The sequence below is a fragment of the Ambystoma mexicanum genome, chromosome 12 (assembly GCF_040938575.1).
Source record: "Ambystoma mexicanum isolate Mex_15411 chromosome 12, UKY_AmexF1_1, whole genome shotgun sequence".
NCBI lineage: Eukaryota > Metazoa > Chordata > Amphibia > Caudata > Ambystomatidae > Ambystoma > Ambystoma mexicanum.
The window spans coordinates 173504057-173531397 of record NC_090936.1 but is presented as its reverse complement, the minus strand read 5'-3'; the positions used below and the strand labels follow the sequence as shown (position 1 = coordinate 173531397).

The 27341-nt window shown below is 47.0% G+C and overlaps 1 protein-coding gene across 1 annotated transcript in view; it reads right to left on the bottom strand.

The window, feature by feature from the left end:
* The window catches only part of POLR3B (RNA polymerase III subunit B), a 1940302-nt gene that overhangs the window by 1859553 nt on the left and 53408 nt on the right, over window positions 1-27341 (bottom strand). Inside the window, exon 2 of the mRNA XM_069628254.1 lies at window positions 2028-2060. Coding sequence (XP_069484355.1) covers window positions 2028-2060 — 33 coding nt within the window. The remainder of the gene's footprint in view (window positions 1-2027; window positions 2061-27341) is intronic.

Sequence of the window (27341 nt, the reverse complement as noted above, 5' to 3'; positions counted from 1 at the left end):
CCACACCCTTCTAGGGAGGCATCTATTCTTAGAGTTAACATGGACGGGAGAATCTGGAATGGCCTCCCTTTGACATGCACAAGAATAACTAGCCTAAGAGGCACCACCATGCATTTTCTCTTGAAAGAGAACAAATTTTCCAAGCCTGAAATGGCTGTAGTCGTCTCGTAGCATAAATGGCTAAACGGATGCGTCACAGTCCACCCCAGAAACCTGACTGTTTTGAGCTGATAGGAGGGTTAATATTCTGATACTGAGAGAATCCGAGAGTACCGAGGGAACCAACTGCCTGCTGCAAAGTTTCTTGTGCTTCGATCCTTTAGATGCACTGCACGAGCTAGTCAATCAGATATAGGCATACCTTTATTCCTATCCTCTGTAGGTGGGCTTCTACCTGTGAGACATTTTGCTAAATAATCTCATAGCAGATAATCCAAAGGATATGTTGGGCAATTAGTAGCGTTGTCCTCCAACCGTGAACCGGAGGAACACCTGTGTACCCATTTTATTGAAATAGAACAAGAGACATCTACCAGGTCCAGTGCAGACAAGTAATCCACTACATTGCAGCAGGGATGATTGGTTGCAGTGTGGTGATCTTGAACATGAAGCTTTTGTTGAACTTGTTGAGTTGGCACAAATACAGGAATGGGGCACCATTCTTTGTTCTTCCTTTTTTTACCAGGAAATAACGCAAGTAGAAAACCTTTCCCTTGTGGTTGCTTCGTACTTTCTCTAGTGGTCTTTTTTGCAGGTGTTTCAGAACTTCATGTTGCAGCTGCTGTCAGTGGTGATTGCTTGCTTGATAACAATGGAGGAGAATGAAGGAGGCCTTTTGATGAATTCCAATTCCTGTCCTTTGTTCATCATGTCTAGCACCCAACTGTCCGACTTGACGACAAGCTATTGACTTCCATCCCTCGTGACTGAACCTCACACTCGGGTGCCGAGCAGGAGGGGAATCAAAAGCGAGTCAGGTTTGCTTTGATGTCTGGAGCCAGTAATACCCCAGTCCCCTTTGTGGGTGGAGTATTTAGTGGAGTTCTGCTGGTATCTGGAGCAATGGGAGGTAGAGGCTCCATCTGATGATAATTTGAAGGCGCTGCCTCAAAAGGAAAAAAAAGGTCATCTATCCCAATCTCGTAGGAAGCTTATGGCTTTTTCTGTGTCGTTATCCCTATTTGATGGTCTATATCTTCTTGCAAAAATGAACAGCATATCAAGAATTTGGGTCTGTAATTCCGAATAGAAATTTGTGGACTTCATACATGCCTATCGACGAAGGACAGCACTGTATGCCATCTGTCTAAAACTCATATCTGCAGCCTCAAAGGCTTAGTCAATGGCATAGTATGACGTTATTTCCCGTTCTATGACAAGGGCTTTCCCTCTCATAGCGAGCTGTTATTGCTAATGCATTGGCCATTTTGATAGTCATTGATGCCGACACCGGAAGCGTCCTATGGCCTCTAATTCCCTGCCCTACTTGTCTGATCGGGCAGTCAATTTTTGACAAAGGGGGAGGGGGGGTGGACCCTCTCAACTAAAGGAGAGGGGAGTAGGAAGTCTAGGGCAAAGCCCAGAACTAGTCCTCACCTGGGTCGAGGGCAGCTGAGAGGAAAAGCTGCAGACATACAGAGAAGAATTTCCAGGAGAGACCAAAGGCGGCATATTTCCACACTAGGCTTTTAACTGGTTTAAAATACACTTAGAAAAAAAACTGGAGTGCGCCACAATGAAAGAAAGCCATGTCAGATTCCCATTGAAAATGCAATTTCAAAAGTGCTAAAAAAGCAATTGGGTGATGCAGTGAGCACACAAAAACCAAAGTAATCGTAATTGAAGCAGAAGAGGGTTCGTAGTTTTATAAATTCACCAAGTAAAGCACAAAAGGTTAGGAAAACTAAACGCTGAGGCAGGGAAATGTTTAATAAAAATACATATGTCATATTTGATTTTTTGAAGTTTCGTATTGTAAAACCCGATTAGTTCAATTAAAAATAAATGTAAGACACTCATTACAGTACCTTCAGAAAAGCTGGTAGTAGCTTCCATTTTTCCTGTAAAAAATAAAAAGATACACAAAATGTAAAATGTACATCTTGAAATGAAACACACTTTTGCTAAATCTGTCAATCTGTCAAGGACAACAAATCGAATACATACAGTCTTCGAATGAGGGATTCGAGGTGCATGGTTGCTTTAGGGGCTTACAAATGTCCATTATTATTTGAAAATATATTTTAATTGATAGAAACTTGCATGACTCAATTATCTCAGAAGAACCACTCTAGATCTGCCTCATCTTAGTAATAGAAAGGGAGTAGCACAAACCAATTTCAATGCCATTTCCCATTATCCGATCAAACGCAACCACAGACTTCTATGAAACCAGATGGAAGAGCTCCAAACACATATTCACATGGAGCCACAGCACACACTCGGACGATTGCATTGCAACCAGGCATATCTGTGATGTTACATTATCAGCTACATTATCAGCGAGACTGAACATTGCTAGACAAGTACGAAATGTGATAATTTCTGTGTAAACATGTCTGCCAGTAACAAGAGGTTGTAGAAACCGCATACAACTATCCTAAAAAAGCTCACATGTCTTGTCAAGAGGGCCAATGACGTGTACTTCATCTCCTGCCCTACGGGTTAAATTATTTTGTTCACTCTAATCCAGTCATCTCCACTGTCACAGACAAACGATTGCATCATATAGATATTGTTCATGCTAAAGAAACATTTTTTGATAATCAAATTGCTCATGCAGAAAATGACTGTAGGTAACTCTTCCAGATTCTCAGGGATCTGGAAAAACCTAAGGCAATCATACATCACATTAGCCCCACAATTCCTGATTGCGAAGTGTTAGGAAGAATTGCATGCAGTACCTCCTGGGACCACCACATACAATTAGGACTACATGTGTAAGCAAAACCAACCTTTGGTATAAGTCTGTACTACACAGTTTTGTGGTAGCGAGCTGAGCAGCCAGGCTTATCTCAAGAGGGAATTTGAGAGGTTACACAGAGGTCTTGCAATCACGGTGGTTCAAGTAGACATTTACACTCAAGGTTTCTTGGTAAAACACTTATTAATGTATTACACGGTAATTTAGAAAACATTCACTAGACAGAGGCAACTTAATATCATACACAAATACACTTCAGTACCAAACCAAAACTTATAAGTAAATTAGGCTGTGCTGAAATAGGAGCAAAATGGCATTTCAGTCACTTTAAATAGGAGGACAAAGGCACAAGTTAGCAGAATAGATCACAAATGCGTTCTTAGCCAGTGCAAATAGTTTTAGTTCACTAGAGGACTCAATTCAGTTCAATAGGCTAAGACCAAAGTCAATGGATTAGCATCTTGGATAGGAAAGAGCAGTTCTTGAAGTAAACGGGGAAGTCTTTGCCAAAGTTCCCAGAAGTAGTTTGTACTAAAAAGAATCAAATGTTGGGTCACAAGCTGATTAGGCCAGCAAGTTGGGAAAGTTCCGCAAACTTTCAACGCGAGAGGTAAGCTCTCTCAATCGGGTTGGCACAGTACCTTAATATGAAGAACAAGATGCAGCAGAAGACGTTGGTTCCTGGCAGTTCCTGCTGATCTTACTGTTCCTGAGCCTCAGTCGTGGGGACAAGAGGGAGGACGTAGGGGGACTCCTGCACTGCACGGGATTGTTGTAAAACGTGGACAAAATTGAGTCACTTCAGCTTGTGTGCTTGAATTACAGCTACTGGAACTGGTGTCCCTCTCCCTGGTTAATTCTAACCAGCTTGGAGAATGGTATCCAGGTGGTTTACGAGTTGATTGGTCCCACCAAATCAAAAAGGAAGAAGTCGTCTTTGATGGGGCTTCTCTGTCGAGATGAACTTGGCAATTCGGACCTGCAGCAGGGCTTCACCGGGCAAACTAACGGCCCAGGAGTTGCAGCAGCCGTCCTCTTCCAGCTCGGCTTCGGTTCTTTCATTCCAGTGGTCGACTCTGCTTTCCAGTCCAAGAGACTCGCCTTTTAAACTGTTTTTTCCCTTTCATTCCAGCCTAGCTGCCACTCACCCAGCAGGGTGGCTGTCCTTGCCGGACAGTCAGCCAGCCAATCACGCCAGAGTGCATTTGGGTCTCCTAGGAGACTAAGCACAGGGAGTTTCGGGCACCTCCCTCACTTCCTGCCCAACCCAGACACTCTGATGCCAGAGGCGGTCTACAGTCCTAAAGCCCACCAAAGGCATAGAAACAAAGGGACCAAGCCTAGTTTGGCGCTCAGAGACAAACTCTAGATGGACCTTTCCAAAAAGAAATGGCGATTTCAAGGTGTTTGTGCGAAATCTCAGGAATTACTCACGATAATAGCGAGAAGGGCAAGGCAAGCTTCCTATCAATAAATGCTAGATGAATTTTACTTCTAGCTTTCTGCGCTTCCAATTTTAAGATTGTGAGTATCAGAAGGTTAACATTGACGCCCACGCCTTTTGAGAAGCCAGTTTGACGTACATCTAAGATGCTGTCTGACTGCACCCATTTTACCAGATTCAATCTTAAATGAGAACCAAAGATTTTACCGATTGAATCTAGCAGGACAATGGGTCGATAATTGTCAGGATTATCCCAGCTGCCCTTCTTATGGATGGGGACCAAGATTTCTGATAACCATGACTCCGGAAGTTGTTTAGACCGAGCAATGCTCACGAACAGCCTTTCAATAAAGTGGGCCCACTCCGTCGGGTTCTTCTTGAGCATCACATTACTGATCTGGTCGGGTCCGGCAGCACGAGAGTTCTTTAGCATCTTGATCGCTAATACTATGTCGTCATGTGACATTTCTACTGCCCAAGACATGTCTCCTATTTTAAATTGTGTGTCTGGTTGTGTAGACGGGCTAGCAAACACTCTAGAGAAGTGGCTGGCCCATGTATTGCCTGAAATGGTGTTCTGAAGCGAGGCTGAACTATTAAGATTGCCCGTATTCAGAATATGCCAAGCCTCGAGTGTTCTTTGTGACTAAGAATTTCAGCATCAATTCTGCACGGTCTTGTTCAATCATGGTTCTGTGGGAAATGGCCCATTTCCTATAAGTAGATCTTCTTACTCTCACTGCCTCTAGCACTTTGTTCTTAGGAGTATTTTTTTTTAATGAGTCTCAAATCTCTTCGCAATGCTTTCTTTTTCTCATGCATAACAATACTAAACAAATGTTTGTGACAACTTCCCTTTTGCCTCTGATCGCTATTATCACTTATATAATCAGTTAATAGTGGTGTGTAATCGACTCCATGCAACGATCCTATGAATCTGTTAGTAAGAGAACCAATTTGGCTGACATTTATTCTGAGTCGATTGCCCCCACTATTTGATTCTATAGGTAGATTATACAAGAAACCCGGAGTGGTGGCTTCTAGAAGACAACTAAGACTCAACAGCTACGCGGAGCGGAGCGTAGCGGAGTGTGGCGAGTGTTTCCTGTGTGGAGACCCTGCTGTTTTTTTTTTCCCCAGCGTGGAGCGAGCGTGAAGCGAGAAGGAAGAGGAGGAGGAGCCCGCCTACATAACGCCCAGCTACGCGTAGCGGAGTGTGGCGAGTGTTTCCTGTGTTCCCTGGCGTTCCCCCGGCGTCTCCCTGCGGTCCCGGCGTTTTGATCCTGTGTGGACGTGCAGAACTGTAATCCAGCGTCCTCAAACTTTCAACCTGCACCAAAGAAAACAGACGCGCCACCCGGTAAGCCAAAGACATTGCCAACCTGCTTTATTTCCAAATCCGACATGGCGCAGCAACCCCTAGAGGTAGGGGCCTGCACGGGGGGGGGCGTTAATCCAATCCTCACCGAACCACACAGAACCTTGCGTAGCAAGGCAAAGGGTTACCCCAAGGAGACCTGACTTTGACAAAGCTTTCTCCCCTGGTGGTGGCTGACAGCATTAAAAAAGGCATAATGAACGGCGGTGATACCGGCCAGAGGAGTGTGGGCGCAACTCACCTGGCGGATCGACAAAAGCTACCCCTCCAGAGACCGGCCTCCGCCCTACAAGCATCATCACCGCCGAGGACGAACTTAATCAAAAATAAAACAACGGACCAGAGCTCCGCTTTGGCGAGAGGTTTCCCAATGAGAGACACCGAAGGGTGTGTCCCATCGGACCTTGCTCTGTCCCCACGCCCTGATACCGGGGGACCTGACGTACGGATCCAGGCAGTTGCGGAGTCCGAGAGTCCCCCGCCAGCAACGTGCCTTTACCCTCGAATTATAACAGATGGAGGTCCTTTTACAAGAACAGACGATGAGCAGCCTCTAGACCACACGACGGCTGCCTGTTCTCAAATCAACATAACACCGCATAAAAGGGCAGCCTCAGACGCCCTACCTGCAGGAAAACCAAATCTGAGTCGGGACACAATCAGTACCTTTGCCCGAGTCATGAAGCGACCAGCCACAGACAACGGAAAAACCAATGCGAACAGCTCGATTCGTCTAGTCGAATCTTTTACAAACCTAACTAACGACAGCGGTGAGGGGCCGGACCTGAATTCTTCAGGTCAGATAGAGCCATCAGAGTCATTAAAGTCCCATAAACAAGGTAGCATCAAAAGGAAGTATATAAAACCCCTAAAAAGAAAAAAGATTCAGACACAGAGGTAAGAAAACCCCAAAAACTCGGAAGCAAGTCCCACATCACAGAAACAAAAAAAGAGAATCGAAAAAAACTCTACCAAATTCAACACGGGACAACAAAACAATGGGGCTGAGACACAAGAAAAGATCCCACAGATGCTAAGCCAAATGCATTCCACACGTACTTTAGGAAGCAACAATCAAAACGAAAAATGGAAACAGACGATGAAATTACAGATGCAGATATTCTAGAGGTGATCGAAGGATCCTTGCCAGCCTTTAAATTCAGACGAACCTCAACAGGGCAGGAACACCATATACAAAGTGTAAACAAGGAATCAACCAAACCAGACCTCGAGACACTCAGTCTGTCAATTAGTGATTCTGACAATACCCAATGCAACGTCAATATAACGACCAAAGATATTAGTTCCCTAAAAACGGTCCAAACTGATGGACAGAATCCTACCATTTCCATCGACCTTACCGGCGATCAGCATAACCCCTCTACTTCTCAAAGGGGGGGTGCAACCGGATCTGAAGCCTCTCCGTTCCAAACAATTCAGGAGCCGCCACCCATTCGATCCACATGTGACATGATGAGCAGAAACTGGAAACTTCATGAAAACGTCACAAGCGTGATCGACAAAAGTCAACCGAAAGAGTATCACCAAATCGAAGGAAAGGAAACGGAAAGAACAAGTTCCAATGAGTCAAAAACAATTCGTCCACCCAATACGAGCGACCAATTATGGGCAAAAAACTACATCCAATTGCAGCAAAACAGAGGTCAACTCATTAAGCATGTCAGAGAACGTACCTCGTCGGAGCTCAAGTCTCCGCCCCAAGAGCAAGATCGCGAAGAGGAGGAATCCAGATTAATCAAACCATTAAGTGGCAATCCTTCCTATACACCTGCCGATCTAAACTCTAGCCGGGTTGTCCATAACACCCCGGTAAAACACAGAAGACATAGTGAAATTTTGATGGATACTCAAAGACCTTCTCCAACAAAAAAGATCTGACGACGATCATGTCAGCTTTAACCACAGCCCTTGCACCATTTTGCAAATTATACGAATCACTAAATGACGTGTCTAAGGACAACACGGCCATTCTATGCAGATTGCAATCCAAGATGGATTTCCTGGAAGGTTTCATTACTGCGTTTGAAGAAAGGCATAACAAGAGATGGGAAGAACAGGAAAGGATCCACCTAAACCTAGTAAAGAATCAACCAGCAAGACAAGGGCCGGAAACGTTGGCAAAAATACTAAAAGAAACTGCCTCACAAACAATGCCAATACCTGACGCAGGTCAGCCTGAACTAACTCGCAGCAATTGCCCCTATATCCACTCAAACGAAGTACGAGAAATTAAAACATTGAACAAACAGACAAGGACAACCACAAAGAAAAAGGCGGGCCTGCAGCCCTCCAACGTGATTCCAAATGGCAACCGACCTACCGTCAAAACAGACCCAGCCTACGTAAACACACGGATGACGACAGAAGCTGAGAGAACAAAACCACCTAGTAGCCTCGCAAACGTAAACCACGATGCCATCGAGAATCTGGACTTACATGCACAATCCCCAAAATCTCCGAGAACCATAGATGAATTTGTTAGATCGAGCCCTCTAATGGATCTCTCGATATACGAAGATCCGGAAGGCAATGATGCCGAAAACATGAGTCTTGAGCCTCAAAAAAGTGACCTGGTGCGTCCCCCGACAGCAATCCCTGATGGGAAAACTGACGCAAAAAGCAGAGGGGACCAAAGGGAGGGGGCCACCGCCCTGAAGCGCACGAAGTTGTCTTGGTCCGAGACACCAAAGCTCCAAAACAAACCTTCTAAGGGAGATAGCGACGCTTCCCCTCGACCATCACCAAAAGACGAACCCAGGTCGAACCCAACTCCCCGTAATCTGGAGAGCTCAGGAAATGGAAAAAATTCCAAAAGAGAAGTCAGAGTGTTCAAAATAGAACAGACCTCAAGTCAATCGAAATTCATGATTCTGAACAGGAAAACGGTTCTTCATACCCTGCGCAAGATCAGATGCCTTGATCATCTGAAATCGGATGACTTTCCATTAATCGAACCATATCATCGTGACCAAAAAGCAAAGAGTTATATACATATCTTCATCTCCTCATTAAAAGCGATGCCAGAAGCGGCATACTCGGAACTAAAGAAAGCTGGTTTTACCTTAACAGAAATAAAGACGGCACGATACGAAAAGACAAACGAAGGCAGATTGAGTGAACAAGTCAAGATACGCCCCCAAGGAGTTAGCCGGACCAATCGTTACAACAGGAAATTAGTAAAAGACAACGACGGTAAACAGAGTCGTTGGACCAGTGGCGAGAGAAGCTATGCCCCACACGCACGTCCCAGAAGCGAGTCGCGCTCCGGTCGGAAAACGGTACGCCACGATGCAGATATGCGATGCTACTTGGAAACAAAACGACCCACTAATGAACGCCGGGAAGACAGAAACATCACGAAAACAACCTACGAGAAAAAGTACGGCGAAGACAACCGTCAAAAAGGCCTATGGTCGTGGCTAAAAAGTTGGCTCAAAAGGCATAATGAGACATAGCAATTAGAAAGCAGCCATCGGCCGATCTTATCCGCACCTAACGATACCAACTCAAAGAACTTGCCCAATCTGATCTCGATGGCTTCATGGAATACCAGAGGGCATTCACACCTGGCAAACCCGGACAATCTAAACCTGGGGGCATACGAATCAGTATGACTCCAAGAGCACTGGCTGATGGAGAAAACACTGCTTGACGGTTTCGAAATAGCGTTCTCCCCTGCGTCAAAAGGCATCCTGGGCCGTCCGTCCTCTGGCCTATTAATTGCAGTAAAAGCTAGATCGGGAATCACCTTAAAGAAAACACTGAAGACGTTGCGAGATATCTTAGCCATACAAACTGAATGGGAAGAAGCGAGTGATCAGTCAAACTCAACTGCAAGAGAAAACTTGGTACTTATTACGGTCTACTGGAACCCGGCGCAAAGTTCCACTGAAGACTTTTGCACTCAAGTTGCTAATACAATTGACGCATCATATCAGATGCTCCAGATTCCCACGTAATATTATGTGGCGATCTAAACGCAAACTGCAACGACAAGCGTGAACATCTGGTCTCATCGCCCAAAACTCCAGCCGAAAAAAGAGGACGCTCATGGCTGTCACTGATGAAATCGCGTGATCTTCACGACGTTTCGAGGCTCAACTCCTGGAAGATCGGCACCCCCACCTGGGAACGGGGTAAATCCAGGGCCAACATCGATTATTTCTTTGTGTCACATAGTCTGGTGGATCGCATTGTAGACTATTCAGTGGTCCAGACTAAAGAGAGCGACCACAACCTACTGGAAATCAAATGGAAGACACAAAGTTCGAAAAACGATCATTATTCTTATCAAATTGCATCCAACAATCAACAAACATGTGTCCATCTGACAAAGATAAATCTGGAAAGAATAACTAACGAATACACAACGCGCTTTGGGAGCAAAGAAACCTCGAACCAAAATCCAGATTACTTGCCATTCCTTCTACAACACCAGAAGCTAAAATCAGGAATCAGCCTACAAAAGAAAACAAATCTTCACGCATTTGACGTAAAGGTCGCAGAAAAGAAAAGACTACTGAGAAAGCTGAAGAGGCAAGCAAAAAATGAAAACTCGCCAAACACCTGGAACAGATGGAGGTTGGAAACTAACAGATACAAAGCATGGCTCAGATCCCACCGACACAAAATGTTCCAAAGAGATGCGGAAGAAATGCTCCAGGTCCTAAGCTCAAAAAAGTCTGGAGACTTTTGGGCTCTCATCAGGAAATCTGATAATAAAATACCCGTGCACATGGCCAATACAGTGTCCGAAATCCGGTGGGTCAACCATTTCGGAAACCTGTTCGAAACTTCGGCCCATATCCTGCCAGCCCAAAACAGGAGCACTTCGCAGACCTGGATTAACCTATCTTCCAAAGATTATATAAAGGAGATCATTCTCAAATTGAAAAAATCAAGAGCACCAGGACCTGACGGCCTTTCCAATATCGATCTTAAACAAAATCCTGAGCAATGGTCAATCTTGATCAGTGCTATTTTCACTCAATGCGCCAGGACTCGGACCATCCCGCCCTCATGGACCAACGCGGTGGTCGTCCCGATTTTCAAACGAGGGAACAGAGAAGATCCAGAAAACTATCGACCAATTGCTCTTCTGGACATAATTGGAAAGATATTCGCCTCCTTGCTCCCGAGTCACTTCAGGAACTGGGCAAATCAATCGCCGGCGTATGACCCCTTCCAACTGGGTTTCTTAAAAGGGGGGAGCACGTCTGCCAATATTCTTCTTCTCAACATCTTAAAAGCTAGGGTCAAGCAGGGCGCACCAACTCTCTTTTTGGCCTTTGTGGATCTGTCCCAGGCTTTTGACAGAGTCGACAGGCAAAAGCTCTGGGACAAACTGGAAAAATGGCATTGCCCTCCCGAAATACTAGACCCAGTGATGGCTCTTCACACCAACACCAAACTAAGAATCCGACTAAATAATCAAGGTCTTCTGTCAAGAGAGATATCCGTAGAGAGAGGGGTCAAACAAGGCTGCCCGATGGCCCCCCAATTATTCATCACCTTTTTAGGAGACATGAAAGATACAGAAGCGGGCATTAAGATGGCACCACCGAAGCTGGGTAACGAGCACATATCACGTCTCATGTATGCCGATGATCTAATTCTATTAGATCAAACTCAGATCGGACTTCAACGCCAACTATCCAACTTGGCTCTATACATGGGAGAGAACAACATGAAAATCAACAAAGAGAAATCAAAAATCGTGATAATTGGAAAAGGTGGAAAAAAGATCAATCCACATTTCACATGGATTATGGACTCAATTCCTATCAAGGTGGTTACCAGCATTAAGTACCTAGGGGTACACATCGACCGTTCAGCTAGGGAGGCCACGATGCAACAAGCCCTGTGGGACAAAGCGCGCAACCTCGCAGCCCAAATGAAAACAGTTAACAACAGATTTGGTAAATTTTCACTTAAACCAGCGATCGAATTTTACAAAGGAAAAGTGGTGCCCACACTCACATACGGTATGGGAGCAACTTTGACCATACCAAACAGCATCTGGCGCAGATTAGAAAGTTTAATTTGGAAATCAGTTCTAGGTCTACCAAATTCCACCTCGATGGATCTCATCAGACGAGACTTGGGCCTACAGTCGTTAGAAACAACGGTGATGCTACACGCTTTCACTCTCTTCAGAAACACCTTAATACCAGACAGTCCATCAATCTACAAAATCGTAGCTGATGAAATCGCAAAGCAGCGAACAACGAACTTAACCGCATGGTCAGAAAACTTAAAAGGAAAGCTATCAGACATAGCATGCTCAGTCGAAGATCTTAAGCATAATCCGGAAAGAGTAAAAAGAAAGTTAAAGGAACTTGACTGGATCCTGACTATCGAAAGCTCAAACAAACAAACTGACCATGAATCTCCCATCTACCTTTAACAGACTCAACGTACCTATACCATACTGTTCTAAGTTTCCAAGCCAACAGCTAAGAAAATTCTTCATGCGAGCTCGTTTCAACCTCCTGCTGACGAGAGAAATTTTAGCAATCAGATCCAGTTCAACTGACACTATGTCGCCTTTGCCACAATTCCACTACGACAGAATCAAACATCTCTTGCTTAGATGTCCTAAGGTGAGGAAAATTCGAGCCACCTATCTGTCGACACTGGTCTGCGAACACACATCTTTTGGAGAGGAAGAAGAACTTACGTGGTGGAACAGGTTAATGTCGGGAGAAAAAACCAGATGGACAATTGCGACTGTCAAAATCCTGGAGTCTGCCTTTGAAATGATCAGTTCCAGTTCACAAACCACGAGCGAGAGTAAAATCTCCGAAGCCACCACTCCATCACAACAATGTTGATAAGGGAGATCAAGCTTCCTTTGGTATCTTCTCCGCGTTCGGACTCCTACGTCCGCTTGAGCCTTACCAACTTCATCTAAACATTACATTGACCTGGAAGAGGTAATCCCGTTCTCACCAGGAATCTGACATAACTACATGAAAGCTCGAGGCGCATCTCATTAAGGGTTGCTGTCGCTCTCAACTGTTTGTAAAAATTCTTTTCATTGAATTGTAAACAAATAAATAAAAAAAAAAAATAGCTTACGATCACTATGGGTCATAGTTTGAATATGCAAACTTAGTATTTTCGATTCAAAATTTCTCAAAACCAAAAAGTAATCAATAATACTATGGGAAAGCTCACAATGCCATGTTGGCTGGGCGGGAATGTCGTCAGTTACTGTGCCATTTAGCATAACGCAGTCACGCATTTTCATTGCGTTGGACCACATTTCCCCCTGACCACCACGTTTCTTGTTGACCGTCACTTGTAGCATTGGGTTATCTGACCATACTGAAACCATGAGCAATTAAAGTCACCACAACATATAACTGTTAAATTATTATACATCAACATTGCATCGTCTATTAGGTTACATATGGCATTTACAAAGGCCTTGGCACTATTTTCTGCAGGGTTCCAATAAGCATTGACAATCAAGAGATTTTTTTTTAGCCACTAGATCATAGTTCATTGTATGCATGATTGAACCTTGCACATATGGGTTTGGATTTAAACACACCGGCATTGACCAACTTTGGGTTATTTGTACCATTGTTAGTAAACCTGCACTCGGTCTTCCCTGAACATTTTTGACAGCGGGATTAATCAACGTGATGTATCCGTCTCCCACAGGGGCCTCAAGTAACCACGTCTCCTGTAGACAAATTGCAAACACATTTTCTAAAGAGACTTCAAAATCGTTAAACAAATGTTTAAAGCCACGGGTGTTCCATGATAGTTATCTTAAACTCCATAATCAATGAAGACAAGAGTAAAATACACATCAAAAAACATGAAAGAGTGGGAAAAAAGGCTCACACTCTTTCCAGGTAAAAAAATCAAGTCCTCAAAATCCAGCAAAGTTGCTGGGTGTCTCTAAGGTGAAAGGAATTAGCACATTTATGAGATTTCTCCCTAAAAGAAGCCATCCAGAAAGCTTTCGCCCTAAAAATTGCCTCAGCACGAGCCCAGATTAGTGCCAACCTTGCAAGAACGGTGCATACTGCTCCTGAGGTTAATGAGCTAAGGATCTATATCAAGATGCCAAGCTAGCCTTTGCGTTCAAAGGTACTTTGGCAGAAGCACTAGCCAAGATTATGAAAAAAAGGAGTCCTACCACGTGTGTCGGTGAAGTTCTCCCCTCTAAAATCATTCTTAATAATAGAGAGTGGTTTCTCCCTTTTCTCATTCGCCTCATTGATGCTAGTTTTAGGGATTTTTGTGTCCCCATGGCCCTGAAGAAAGTCTCTGTGAACCCCTTACTGAAAAAAACCTGATCTGGATCAAAAAGATGACTCCAACTTCAGACCCATTTCTAATGCCCCTTTTTTTAATAAAAATTCTGGATAAGTTGGCCACATACCAATTTCAGGAATTTTTGGAGACTTCGGGCGGTTTACATCCAAGACAATCAGGCTTTAGAGCTTGTTATGGCACAGAGAGTGCGCTACTAAATATGAAATTGGAAATGCTTCAAATCATGGACAATGGCATGGCGCAGCTGCTGATGCTGTTAGATCTGTCCGCAGCTATTGACCTTGTCGACCATGATAAACTGCTATGCAGATTGATGAATGCTGGAAGCTATTCGCCAAGGCCCTGGCCTGGATTAAGTAATTCCTGACAGAACGCCCGTCTAGGATAGTATGGGGCACTTCATGCTCGCGTGATGATCCTTTGAATTGTGGTGTCCCCACAGGGTGCTTGCTTGTCCCCTTCCCTCTTCAATGTATATTGCCGCCCACTTTGCGATCTCTTGGACGGGCTGGGATTGCATTTTACCAACTATGCGGATGACACCCAACTTGTGCTTAAACTGTGCAGCAAGTACACAGACGAAGCGGAGTGCATTAACAAAGTGTATGCCACAATTCAGCAGTGGATGGCTAACAATGGGATGTGCTTGAATGCTACTAATAACGAGATTATGCTGTTCGGTTCACCACAGGCGAGATCCAAATGGGATACTCAGTATGTTGGTTTCCCTATCGAGAACCACCTTATTAAGACTGTGGGCAAGGTCAAGACACTGGGCATCATTTTTTAATCTTCCTTGAGTTCAGATGCCAACATCGATAGTGTTGCTAATAAGGCCACGTACTTCGGCTTCTGAGGCTGGTGAAAACCCTGTTTCGGAGGTTAATTGTGCCACTCTTGTTCGTACTTTAATAATGCAAAAACAAAGAGGTGATGGCTGGAAGGTTTAGACTGAATCTTAACCACTGGCATTGCTCGGGGCAACCCTCCAGACCATCGTTCTTCGCCTGCCAAGCCATTACAGAAGGGGAAAGACCATATGCAAATCAGGGTTGGCCCCACCCCAAAAGGGGCAGTCCAGCCCGAACTGCTAGGTCACATCCCTTCTGCACGAGACCACAAGCATCCCCAAACATGTTTCACCCTTGTTGGGGCTCATCAGTGAGGAGTAGCCTGGGTCTCTAGGCCCAGCAGGCACGGGACCCACGTCTGGGCATACCCGTCCCACTCGGGGTGACAAAGCAAAAACAAAGAGGTGATGGCTGGAAGGTTTAGACTGAATCTTAACCACTGGCATTGCTCGGGGCAACCCTCCAGACCATCGTTCTTCGCCAGCCAAGCCATTACAGAAGGGGAAAGACCATATGCAAATCAGGCTTGGCCCCACCCCAAAAGGGGCAGTCCAGCCCGAACTGCTAGGTCACATCCCTTCTGCACAAGACCACAAGCATCCCCAAACATGTTTCACCCTTGTTGGGGCTCATCAGTGAGGAGTAGCCTGGGTCTCTAGGGCCAGCAGGCACGGGACCCACATCTGGGCATACCCGTCCCACTCGGGGTGACAAAGCAAAAACAAAGAGGTGATGGCTGGAAGGTTTAGACTGAATCTTAACCACTGGCATTGCTCGGGGCAACCCTCCAGACCATCGTTCTTCGCCTGCCAAGCCATTACAGAAGGGGAAAGACCATATGCAAATCAGGCTTGGCCCCACCCCAAAAGGGGCAGTCCAGCCCGAACTGCTAGGTCACATCCCTTCTGCACGAGACCACAAGCATCCCCAAACATGTTTCACCCTTGTTGGGGCTCATCAGTGAGGAGTAGCCTGGGTCTCTAGGGCCAGCAGGCACGGGACCCACGTCTGGGCATACCCGTCCCACTCGGGGTGACAAAGCAAAAACAAAGAGGTGATGGCTGGAAGGTTTAGACTGAATCTTAACCACTGGCATTGCTCGGGGCAACCCTCCAGACCATCGTTCTTCGCCTGCCAAGCCATTACAGAAGGGGAAAGACCATATGCAAATCAGGCTTGGCCCCACCCCAAAAGGGGCAGTCCAGCCTGAACTGCTAGGTCACATCCCTTCTGCACGAGACCACAAGCATCCCCAAACATGTTTCACCCTTGTTGGGGCTCATCAGTGAGGAGTAGCCTGGGTCTCTAGGCCTAGCAGGCACGGGACCCACGTCTGGGCATACCCGTCCCACTCGAGGTGACAAAGCAAAAACAAAGAGGTGATGGCTGGAAGGTTTAGACTGAATCTTAACCACTGGCATTGCTCGGGGCAACCCTCCAGACCATCGTTCTTCGCCTGCCAAGCCATTACAGAAGGGGAAAGACCATATGCAAATCAGGCTTGGCCCCACCCCAAAAGGGGCAGTCCAGCCTGAACTGCTAGGTCACATCCCTTCTGCACGAGACCACAAGCATCCCCAAACATGTTTCACCCTTGTTGGGGCTCATCAGTGAGGAGTAGCCTGGGTCTCTAGGCCCAGCAGGCACGGGACCCACGTCTGGGCATACCCGTCCCACTCGGGGTGACAAAGCAAAAACAAAGAGGTGATGGCTGGAAGGTTTAGACTGAATCTTAACCACTGGCATTGTTCGGGGCAACCCTCCAGACCATCGTTCTTCGCCTGCCAAGCCATTACAGAAGGGGAAAGACCATATGCAAATCAGGCTTGGCCCCACCTTAGAGACCCAAGCTACTCCTCACTGATGAGCCCCAACAAGGGTGAAACATGTTTGGGGATGCTTGTGGTCTCGTGCAGAAGGGATGTGACCTAGCAGTTCGGGCTGGACTGCCCCTTTTGGGGTGAGGCCAAGCCTGATTTGCATATGGTCTTTCCCCTTCTGTAATGGCTTGGCAGGCGAAGAACGGTGGTCTGGAGGGTTGCCCAGAGCAATGCCAGTGGTTAAGATTCATTCTAAACCTTCCAGCCATCACCTCTTTGTTTTTGCTTTGTCACCCCGAGTGGGACGGGTATGCCCAGACGTGGGTCCCGTGCCTGCTAGGCCTAGAGACCCAAGCTACTCCTCACTGATGAGCCCCAACAAGGGCGAAACATGTTTGGGGATGCTTGTGGTCTCGTGCAGAAGGGATGTGACCTAGCAGTTCGGGCTGGACTGCCCCTTTTGGGGTGAGGCCAAGCCTGATTTGCATATGGTCTTTCCCCTTCTGTAATGGCTTGGCAGGCGAAGAACGGTGGTCTGGAGGATTGCCCAGAGCAATGCCAGTGGTTAAGATTCATTCTAAACCTTCCAGCCATCACCTCTTTGTTTTTGCTTCGTACTTTAATAATGCCAAGACTAGATTACTGTAACACCTTGATGTAGGGGGCTAGCAAAAACAGCCTAAGGTGCCTCCAAGTCCTACAAAACGATGCAGTTTGCATCATCAAAAACATACCTAGACACAAACCTATTTCCTCACACAGAAGGAGCCTCCATTGGCTCCCTGTAGAAGCATGGATCCATTTCAAGGCTGTGCCAATTGTACATAAATGCCTATATGGCCAAGCCCCAGGCTATGTTAAAGACTATGTCAAGGTTTACAACTCGTCTAGACTCACGAGATCTAGTTATGGGGCCTGTTTATCTGTCCCAAGGAGCAAGCGTGCTAGAGGCATGGGCAGTTCCTTTGCTGTTCAAGCTGCTACTTTATGGAACAAACATTCCAAAATCTTGTGTGCCGAAAACAACCTACTGAAATTTAGGAAAGGGGTGAAAAAAGTTTTTGAGTAATCCCACCATTCCCTGTCTGACCCCCTGTCTCTTCCTTCTTCTATTCTTCACTTCTTTGCGCCCCGATGCCTGCGGGCTCTGGCGCATTACAAATGAACAAGCCAAATTGAATCAAACAAAATCTGGGCGGCCTACAAGCCTTCGGGACTCTGAAATTCTAAAGAGACCAGTGTTGGAGTCTGTGAAAACCTAGGCTAGCGTCAGCCCTATGAGTCTTCCAAAAGAACTGCCCTGTGAAGTCACGTTCACTCCCTAAGTCTGGATAGGCTCAAACCGGCCCAGTGTAGGCAAAGGGCAGTCAAAGTCTGCTTGTTTCTCTTTCTTGGTGGGTGGATGCTAGAAGCGGGGGCTTAAACGTGCACACTCCCAGAGTGTCCTGAGCTAGTAGTGAGGTCAGTCACGTGGTAGGCTTCTTCCTCTTAAAGACTGGCGAACAGTCAGCCAAAACTCACATGGGAGCGACTTTGGCAAATCCATACCGATATTCTAAAACATGGCTCTGTGAACTGCCTCCCTCAAAGACCATGCACCTTCTTCTCCCCAGCATTTACCATATTTCTTTCTGCTGCATGGGTGTGCCATTGGGCGAGCAAGACAACTACTCCAACGCTTACCAGTTAGGCTTCGGTCTACTTGCCCAATGACTGCCCTGCACAAAGAGTGTGAGCAGCCCAGGGTGACGCGCTGAAGAGGGTGCATTCTGAGGTATGAACACTGCTAACTCATTTTGCTGGTTTTATTGGCGGTTAGCCCCCATCAGGATACTCATGCGTTTCTTTTTTTATATATGTGATTTGTGCTGCCTCCCTCCCCAGTCCTGGGCAACTCTCCAAGGAGTCAGCCCAGGCCGTTGCAGGACAGAGGAGTGTAGAGGAAACACACTGAGTGTTCCTAGCCCCTCGACAGCGGACTTCTATCCTTATCAAAACGCAAGGCATTTCTTAAGTGCTGACTAAGCAAGCAAACGGTTTCCAAAACGCTTTAAGCATTTACTACGCCATACACAGGATTAAATAGGGCTTGTAAAATGTAAATTAGCTTAGAAGACAGTCACTGAGCATTTTCTAAACCGCTTGCTCAATGCTAAAAAAATAAAAGAACTGCTTGCTAAAGAGAAATGCTTATCACTACTTGTGGACTTTTATTTAAATATTCCAACTGCTTGATAGGTGCTTGAGAAATGTCAAGCAAGCATTTCTCCAAGGTAGTACATTGGCCCCTGCACCAGGCTGGGGCTCAAGTGATCACCATCTTCTGGCCCCAAGCAGGTCAGATAGCTAATTGGTTAAAAACCTTAGGGTCCTGCCCCTCATCCACACGGGTCCCACCACAGGCACACACACACACACCACTACAAAGTGGCATGTTGAACATATGCAGGGCGCGCAAGGGAAGTTATTAAGGAGCCTTTATGGACTATTTTCTCACCACTGCTGCTGAACACCCACTCCCACGCTAAGGTTTGCAACTGTCACCACTTTTGTCCCTGGTCACAACCTAGACATGGTTTCATGTGTGGCATAGGAAGAAGGTCTGAGAGATAACAGATATGTACTGCCTTGATGGCATGGTGGGTCAAGTGGTCTGACGCACTCAGGCTGCTCATCATCTGAGAGGACAGAAGGTTTCCGAGTTCAGCTGGATGTCCGTTTGCTATTTTTTCCCTCCAATTACTGTGATTGGCCGAGCCCACCCTGAGAAGAGGTAGATTGGGCAGCAATCACCAATGGGGTGATAATTACAGAATACATGTTTAAATACACTTATAGAGTTGTGGCACTTTTGCCAAGTACATAGCAAAATTACATATTTCACACAGAGCATGGCAGTCCAACTCCCAAGTTAGTAGGACTTTGTTTTGTCTGTCTAATTATTTGTCATCATTTTCAGTGAGAAATGTTTAACCTAAAATTCTATAACTTTATACATGGGTACATATTATCATAAGGTATGTTATTGAATTTCAAAGTGGCACCATATACACTTTCCCCAGAATATCCGATTCTCTGCCACTTCCGTCCTCAATATGCCAGTGAAGGCTTCCACGTCTTAATTTAAAGCCACCAAAATTGCATCTAAACTGTGAAACTTTCGCAGTACTGCGTTGTCCAATTGCGGAGATAAAAGTCTTAAAAGTTTTATTAATAAAATAATCTTTTGAGCCAGATGGCCAGCATTGTCTTCCCAATAAGGGCATAGCTTATAAGGCTGTTCTGGAGCTGGCTTTGAAGCCCCCCCAGTTGAAGTTGAGGGGAGGTGTTACTTCCAAAAGTAACATGTAGGTGTCCCAGAAATCCATGTGGCTCCTTTTGGGGGAAGGCCACTCCTGTTGCCAGCACACAATTGTCCTATGAAGCCATGCAGGAAACCCGTTTGGCTGGTTCCCCAGTACAGCCAATGTATTTATTTACTTATTTATTTAGTTTTCCTGAGTCCAAAAGGCAAGGCCGTTAGAATAAAACATGATATTATATTTTAACCAAACCCCCCTTTACATTTCTAGGCAAGGACAGGGCCTTATTCAACATTACACTTTTAAAACATATCTTTCTTGCTTGCAAACCCATTTTGACAAATGGTGAATTCTGCTGGGATATCGCATTCAAATTCGGTTTTCAATTCCCTCTGGATTCCAGGCATTGTTTGCAGCCCTAGTCAGTTTCTCTTACACAGCAATCTGTTCAAGGCACAGGTCCACTGAAATTCACATATGCAAAGAGCTAGGGTTTCATTTGAAGAGTTTATTTTTGACATTTTGTAGCATAAAAGTCAAGCGTTTTTCCGAACGACTGTTAAGCTCATCTGGTATCCACAGGAACGCCACCCAGCTGGGTTACTCGCTGGTATGCTTCTCAGCTTTGCCCTGATGTGGTCTGCGGGGAAGGTTCTGCCTGAAAATACATGAGAACTGTGTTCAAGACTGACCGACTGGGTAAGTATCCTCCCTCCACCCCTGTATGATTTCAGTCCCTCTGGTGCCCTCTCCTCACCTTGTGGTAGAATTAGGCGTGCTCTCCGTCCTGCCTTCTTTGCAGGGGCGCGTTGTCTTTCATGGGCGAGTGCGGTCCAGTTACTTCACTGACGCTAGCCCGTTTGATATTGTTCAGGTAGGTCTTATTGCTGTTCTTTAGTTGTAACGCTCACCTGGTTCCCTCGGAGGCGCGGGTCTTGACTGGGCGGTGAAACCATCTTCAACGTTAGGCGTAGGATTCGTTTGGCTCCCGGATTTGGCCCCTTTCTCACAGAAAGTTTGACCTGAAGGGTGAGGTGTCTGCAATGGAAAATCAAGGTATTAGTGGCTGGAAGGTTGGGAGAAGTTCCAAGCCCCTCTCTCCCGCTCTCCCCGTGGTACTTGGTCGATTGTTGTGCTCACCTTAAATAGGTGAATGCTGGGCTCTCCATCCTGCGTCTTGTGCAGGGGCGCTGGGTCCAGTTACTTCACTGGATATGAGTTCAGCCTCTTGATTGCAGAGGGTAAGTTGAGAGCGATGCCGCCGTGTGCTGCACGAGCGTGACTTGTAAGTATTAAAGTTCCCTTTAGATGGCTCTCTTCAAATGTCTTATCTCCTTAATGTCTATGTCTTTTCCTTTTCAGATGCTGTCGGTGCCGAAGAACATGCTCCCCCAGGTTCGTGGCAGAGAGCGTAACAAGAAGATGGTGAATACGAAGGCACGTAAGTAGAAAGGCTGCTCTAGGGCTGTAGAATGCACCTTAATGTCTCTTTTGTCTTTACAGGTGCCGGAATGCAGCGCGAACAGAGTTGGAGCGAGCGTAACACAGGTAAGCAGTTTTGTAACTAAGCGTTACTAACCAATGTTCTTTGTCTTTGCAAGCCCGATGCCGGACGAGAAATGCAGAAAAAACGCCTTGAATGCTGACGATGGATCGGGTACGTTGAAGTGCTAACTTTGCCTTTGCCTAACCTGTGCCTTTTGTTTTGCAGGAGCTGCTGAAGACTGAAGATTGGTTCCCAGCAGGTAATTTTCGTATCCACAGGATCCGGAACTGAAGATTCGCTGGAGCTGACACGGTGAGCGTCCTGCTGCAGATGCAGAATAACGCGAAGCACGTTGCACCAATCGGGTGTGGTTTAAATAGTCCATAGGAGTGCTTAGGTGTCTTCTTCCACAGCCTCGCCCAGGCAAAAGAGTTCCTGCTTCCAGAAGGGGTCCAGCATCAATGATCCAGGGAGTGGTGCCTGCCCCACCCAGAAGGAAAAGTAGTCCCTGCCAGAAGAGAGTGAAACATCATCTTGCTGGTAAGTAAGCAGCATGGTCTGCTGCAGGTAGGTCCACCCAAGCACTTTCACACTTGTTATGAGCCCGGCGCTTCCTGTGCCGGGACGGGTCCATGCTATGAGCCTGGCACCACCGGTGCCAGGACAAGGTCCAAAAGGTCCCTATTGGGACTTGCTGGTGCCGATAGTATATGTTATGAGCCTGCTTCCAAGGATGTTGGGTAGGTCCTGACTCTTTGGAAGCAGTGGTCATGACATTAGTTTTGTTGCTATCCTGCATGCCTTTCTTTGTTTAAAATGTCCCTTTTTTCTCTCCTTTAGTTATGCAGAGCTTCAGCGCGGCGAACTGGCTTGGTTGAGCCCCGCTGATAAATGATGGCGCATTAAGAGCGCTATGATGCGGTAACTAAGCGCTATGCGCAGCGCTGCGAAGCCTTGCCTTTGCTAACCTGTGTTTTCCTTCCTTGTAGGTCGCGGTGTTCTTCAGCGCGAGTGGAATGTCCGGAGTGGTGCCAGCAGAGAGGCGACCAGCCAGGTAAGCCTTTTGAGCAGTTCGTAATTTGTAAATGTCTCTACTGCTTTCTTTAATGTTGCCTCTATCTTCCTCTTTCAGGTCGTTCTGTCCGGGAGGCGTGCAGAGTCGAGAAAGCTGTTCTCAGTAGCTGCGAGCATTTAAAGATGAAGACTGCAGGTAAGATGCTGCTGCTAATGATGTTCCTTTTGTCTCCTTGCAGGTTCTGCTTCTCCGAGGTTCGAGGGAATAGCTGGACACAGTGAGCGTCACGTTGCAAGCTGCAAAGTAACGCGAAGCGTGTTGTCTTGTTCCGGTGTGGTTTAAATAGCCCCAACAAAATATAGTCCAGGTAAAGTAGTCCCTAGGATACCACACCCAAAACACTAGACCACATAGCTTGGTTCTTGGGAACCAAGCTATGTGGATGCCTCCATGTTGACTGACAATACAATAAAGTAGTTCCCAAGCACATTGTTTTTCATGGTGTATGAGCCTGGCACCATAGGCGCCAGGACTGGCCCCATGAGGGCTTTTGAAGAGGATGCCAGGCTCTAGAGGCCAGAGTCCTGACTCATCCTGGCCAATGGGTTTGCCAGAGGGGGTTTTGGGCGAGGGTCGTGAGAGCAGCTGGGAGTGAAGTTTCTGGTGATTTCCCAGATCTTGCCTGACACAGCCTGTCATTCAGTCAGAAATGCTTTCTTTTGCTAAAGCACAACTGGCATATGGCTGGGCATAGTTGGGCCTCACTGGAGCAGAAATGTATATTGTTTAACAGATGAAAGGAGCATCAGGGCACATAATTTTAAATGTTAAATATTTCCTTTTTCAAGTGGAAATTCTGAGCTGGCAGCAAAGCAGCACTGCTTTTCAATTCTCTTCTTTGGTGCACATAAGAAAACCCACTGGCAGCCTTTCTCGGTGCGTGCTCCCTGTTCCATCTTGCCCAATAGGTGCTTGGCAAGACAGTGCAGCCATCATTTTATAGCTGCAAAACACAGTTTTGATGCGAGGCAATGGTGCTAAAAGGAGCCAGCGCAACCATTTTGCTAGTAACTGCTGAGGTGTAGATTGGTGATGGAGGGGAATTCTGCTGAGTGGGTAAATGTACCGCACAGCCCCCTTCGGTGACCACCAATCCAGTTGGCAGTCTGCTATTAGGTTAAAATCTCCACCCAGGACCATGGCCCCCTCAGCCCACTCATCCATTACCCTGAACACCCTGCATAGGAACTTTATCTGGCCGTATTGGGGGCATAGAGTGGTGAGGGTGATCCTTGTGCCCTCGGATGTTCCCTTAATCCCGAAGAACCTCCCTCCGAAACCTCAGTGAGGTGAAGTGATTTACCCAGGAGTATGCCCACCCCTTCCATTTTGGAGGATTTGTGGGAAGCCCAAATGTTCCTTCTGATTTCCTTTCCCCTTATTGTCGATTCCGCACCGCATCTATAATGCATTTCTTGGAGGAAGGGGACCACCAATTTCTGTTTACGTAACATGTTGCTAGTAAGGGATTGCTTGTTCTGTGAGTTCAGGCCCTTAACCTTCAGCGTACCCACCCGTCCTTCAACCATTATTGTCGTCAATCCTGCCCTCAACAACCTCCATGCATCCTGCTCGACCCGAGACCTGGAGTAGACCAAAGATCCATGGCATAGCCCATCTAACCCCTCCCCTTTCACTCTCACCCCTCTCCGCCCCCTCCCACCTCATCCTCACTACTCTCCATCTCTCCCTTCCCCCTCCCTTCCCCTATTGAGGCGTCCATCTCCGTACCCCAGAATTGCTGGGTTCAGTCAACAACCACCAGGGGCTCAACCCGTGCCCCGGGTAACTTCTCAAACGAGGATCCCACTCTCCACTTCATATCCAGGCCATCGCATTCATTACCTCCCAGTATCCCTCAGTCCGTGTCCTCAAAGCATCCCACCTGTCCCCCATTCCCCACTTCCCCTTTCCGAAACAACAAAAAATCTTTTCCGTTTGGTCTGTTACGCTCTCAACAACCGGTATAGCCTCATCAGTAGTGCCTTGTTGGCCGCAACTGCGCCTACGTAGATACTGGAAAAGGGTCCGGTCAACAGTGGCAAGACGGCCAGGCAACGCCCCCCCCTTCAACCTTCAGGGTCCCCTCGAGGGCCACCGGGGGTCCAACAACACATAGATCATCTATGAGGCATTCTCGTTTCATTTTAAGTGTCCCCGAGGCGCGTCAGGGGGATGTTTTGTTTTTTGGAATTTCATGGTTCCTTTCACTCTGTTTCCCCCTGGCCGTGTCCGGGCAACTGGGACCCCGGGTGGGATCCCGGTTTCCCTCAGCCAGTCCCCCAGGGGGGCCTGCATGGCCACCCACCAGGTCATCCGTGACTCTTTGGATGTGTTCCTCGCCCACAAGGTGGCGTCTATCCCCCTGTCATTCAAACGCCAAATAAAATGGAGGCCCCCAGCAGTATCTGAACCCTTTTTCTTGTAGCCATTTGGTGAGGGCCCCACATTTTTTCCTCATCAGCAGTGTGAGGGCAGAGACGTCCTGGAAGATGGCCACGCTAGATTCTCCATATTGTATGTCTCAAAGGTTCCTTGCCTTCTCCAGAATCTTATCTTTGTCGCTCTAGTATTGCAGCCGTGCCAGCGCTGAACGGGGACCCCTCCCACCCCCTCTGCACGATGAACTCTATCGATCATAACCCCTTCTCCAGCGTCAGCCCGTATGAGTATCCATATTATGTCTTGAACCTTGCCTTCCAGTCCCACCGGGGTCTCGCCTTCCGCTTCCGTCAGGCCAAAAATGCACAAGTTATTTCTCCTCTCTGTCATGGTCATGAAGTCAGGGGCACAGGCATGCAGGGGTTGCATGCACAGGAGACCTGGGTGGACACTGTCCTGGCGCCTTTGGCACCAGGCTCAAGAACAAAAGTAAACAAAAACATCCTTTTAACACCAAAAAGCTTTTATTATGGACATAGCACTTCAGATGCATTAACCTTGAACATTCCATCCATTAAGCAGCCCCAAGTATATTCTTGGGTGTGGCTGCTAATGGATTGCCTTTGCCCGTGCTCACTCTCTAGGAGTGGCAGGGTGTGGCTGGTAAACCGGCCCCAATGGGTGTCCCCACGATCTCAGCTATATAAGTTGCCCCAATCCTCAATACAGATGCTTCGCATTATTCTGCATTTGCAAGCAGCGTAATGCTCACCTTCGCCAGAGGGCAGACTTACCTTTGAAGATCCTGCTTCCTGGACATCCTGCTTCCTGCCAGCATACTTACCAACTGAGGAAAGCTGCTCTTACCTGTACATCTCTTCCGCGAACCAAGTATTAATCTTTACACTTTCTGGAACGCCGAAATCTTCATCTTGGCACCGCAGCATGACACGCTCCATCGTCGACAGCAGCACCTGCAAGGAAAAACAGAAGACAAGGTTAGACATTAAAAAAACACAGTCAGTTTAAGGTTGCGCTTCACCATACTTCGCGCTTTAATTAAACCATCACTTACCTGCTGTCAAACATTGCGGTAGCATCCATCTTCCATCCGGCCGTGTCTCGCGTCTCACAGCTGCATTAAGAGAGACATTATTGCGGGCATAAATAGGAGCAACATATAAAGACATTAAACAGAATGAACCGCATCACAAGAGCTCAAGAAAGACTTACCAATCATAAGGAGAAGCATAGTCGCAGCAGGACCAGACTAATCCTTATCAGGGATCAGTGAATGAACTAGATCCCATTCGATGCGCCCCTGCCAGAAGTAGCAGGATGGAGAGCTTCCATAATTCACAGGAGCAGTATCACCACGTACCACCACTCACAGCCTTTCTACTGAGGGAGAGGCCTGAAGGGAGTGATTCAAGTTCAGGGGGGGCTGCAACCGTGCCCCAACGTCTCCACAGAGACTAGGTGAGCGCAACACTCTCGTGGTTTTCCATGTTGTCCACTTTAAAGCAGAGCTCCTCCTTGCGGCGCTGCATTCCATAAATCTTGCCTACATCTGTGTCTCCAGGAGAGCAGTGGACAACTGATTGTTCTCAACACCATCCATTTGATCTTCTAATGTAGACACCTTGGTTGTGAGGTCTGCCAGTTTGGCCCCAATGTATGTTCTTATCCCCCCTTATTTCTTCTCGGATCATCTAGATATTATTTTGCATAGTTCCCAGATCTGGCACGGGTGTGGAGGGGGACCCAGCCGCCATGTCGATACCTCCTGGCTGGAACTGATATTTAGCTTGATCCTCTTTCCAACTCATAGGTCGCCTAACCCTGGCGCTCCCGTGCTCCCCAGGGGTTCCAGCGCATCCGACCCCGCCAGGCATTTGCAGCTCAATTTCGCCTGCAGCCGCGTTTGTCCTTCGGGGCACAATTAAATATAGATGGTGAGGTTCGGTGCGCATAGAGGGGAGGTCCACTGCGGTGTGATAGGAAGCGAGTCCCCGCGCCAGTGTGGTCCCTTCAACCACTCTCTAGTGCTTTTGTTGACTTCGAGGCCCTACAGCCCTCACTGGCCAATATCGGGTCTAGCCACAGGGGTGTCAAGCACTATGGGGTCCACTCCTGGCCGTACTTGTTTCAGTGCCCTTTCCCTCTCATGGGCGTGGGACCCAGGCACGCTCCCACGATGGCCCGGGGAACTGGCTTCCCACACCCAGTGTAAGCATCCAAGTCTACTAGAAGGCCTCTCTGCCCACAGGCGGGGGATCCGGTGCGGGTGATTCACCTGCCGTTCCTAGGTAATTAGTGGCTGTTAGATAGTCAGTGGGCCCATTCAGTATATAAACAGAGGCC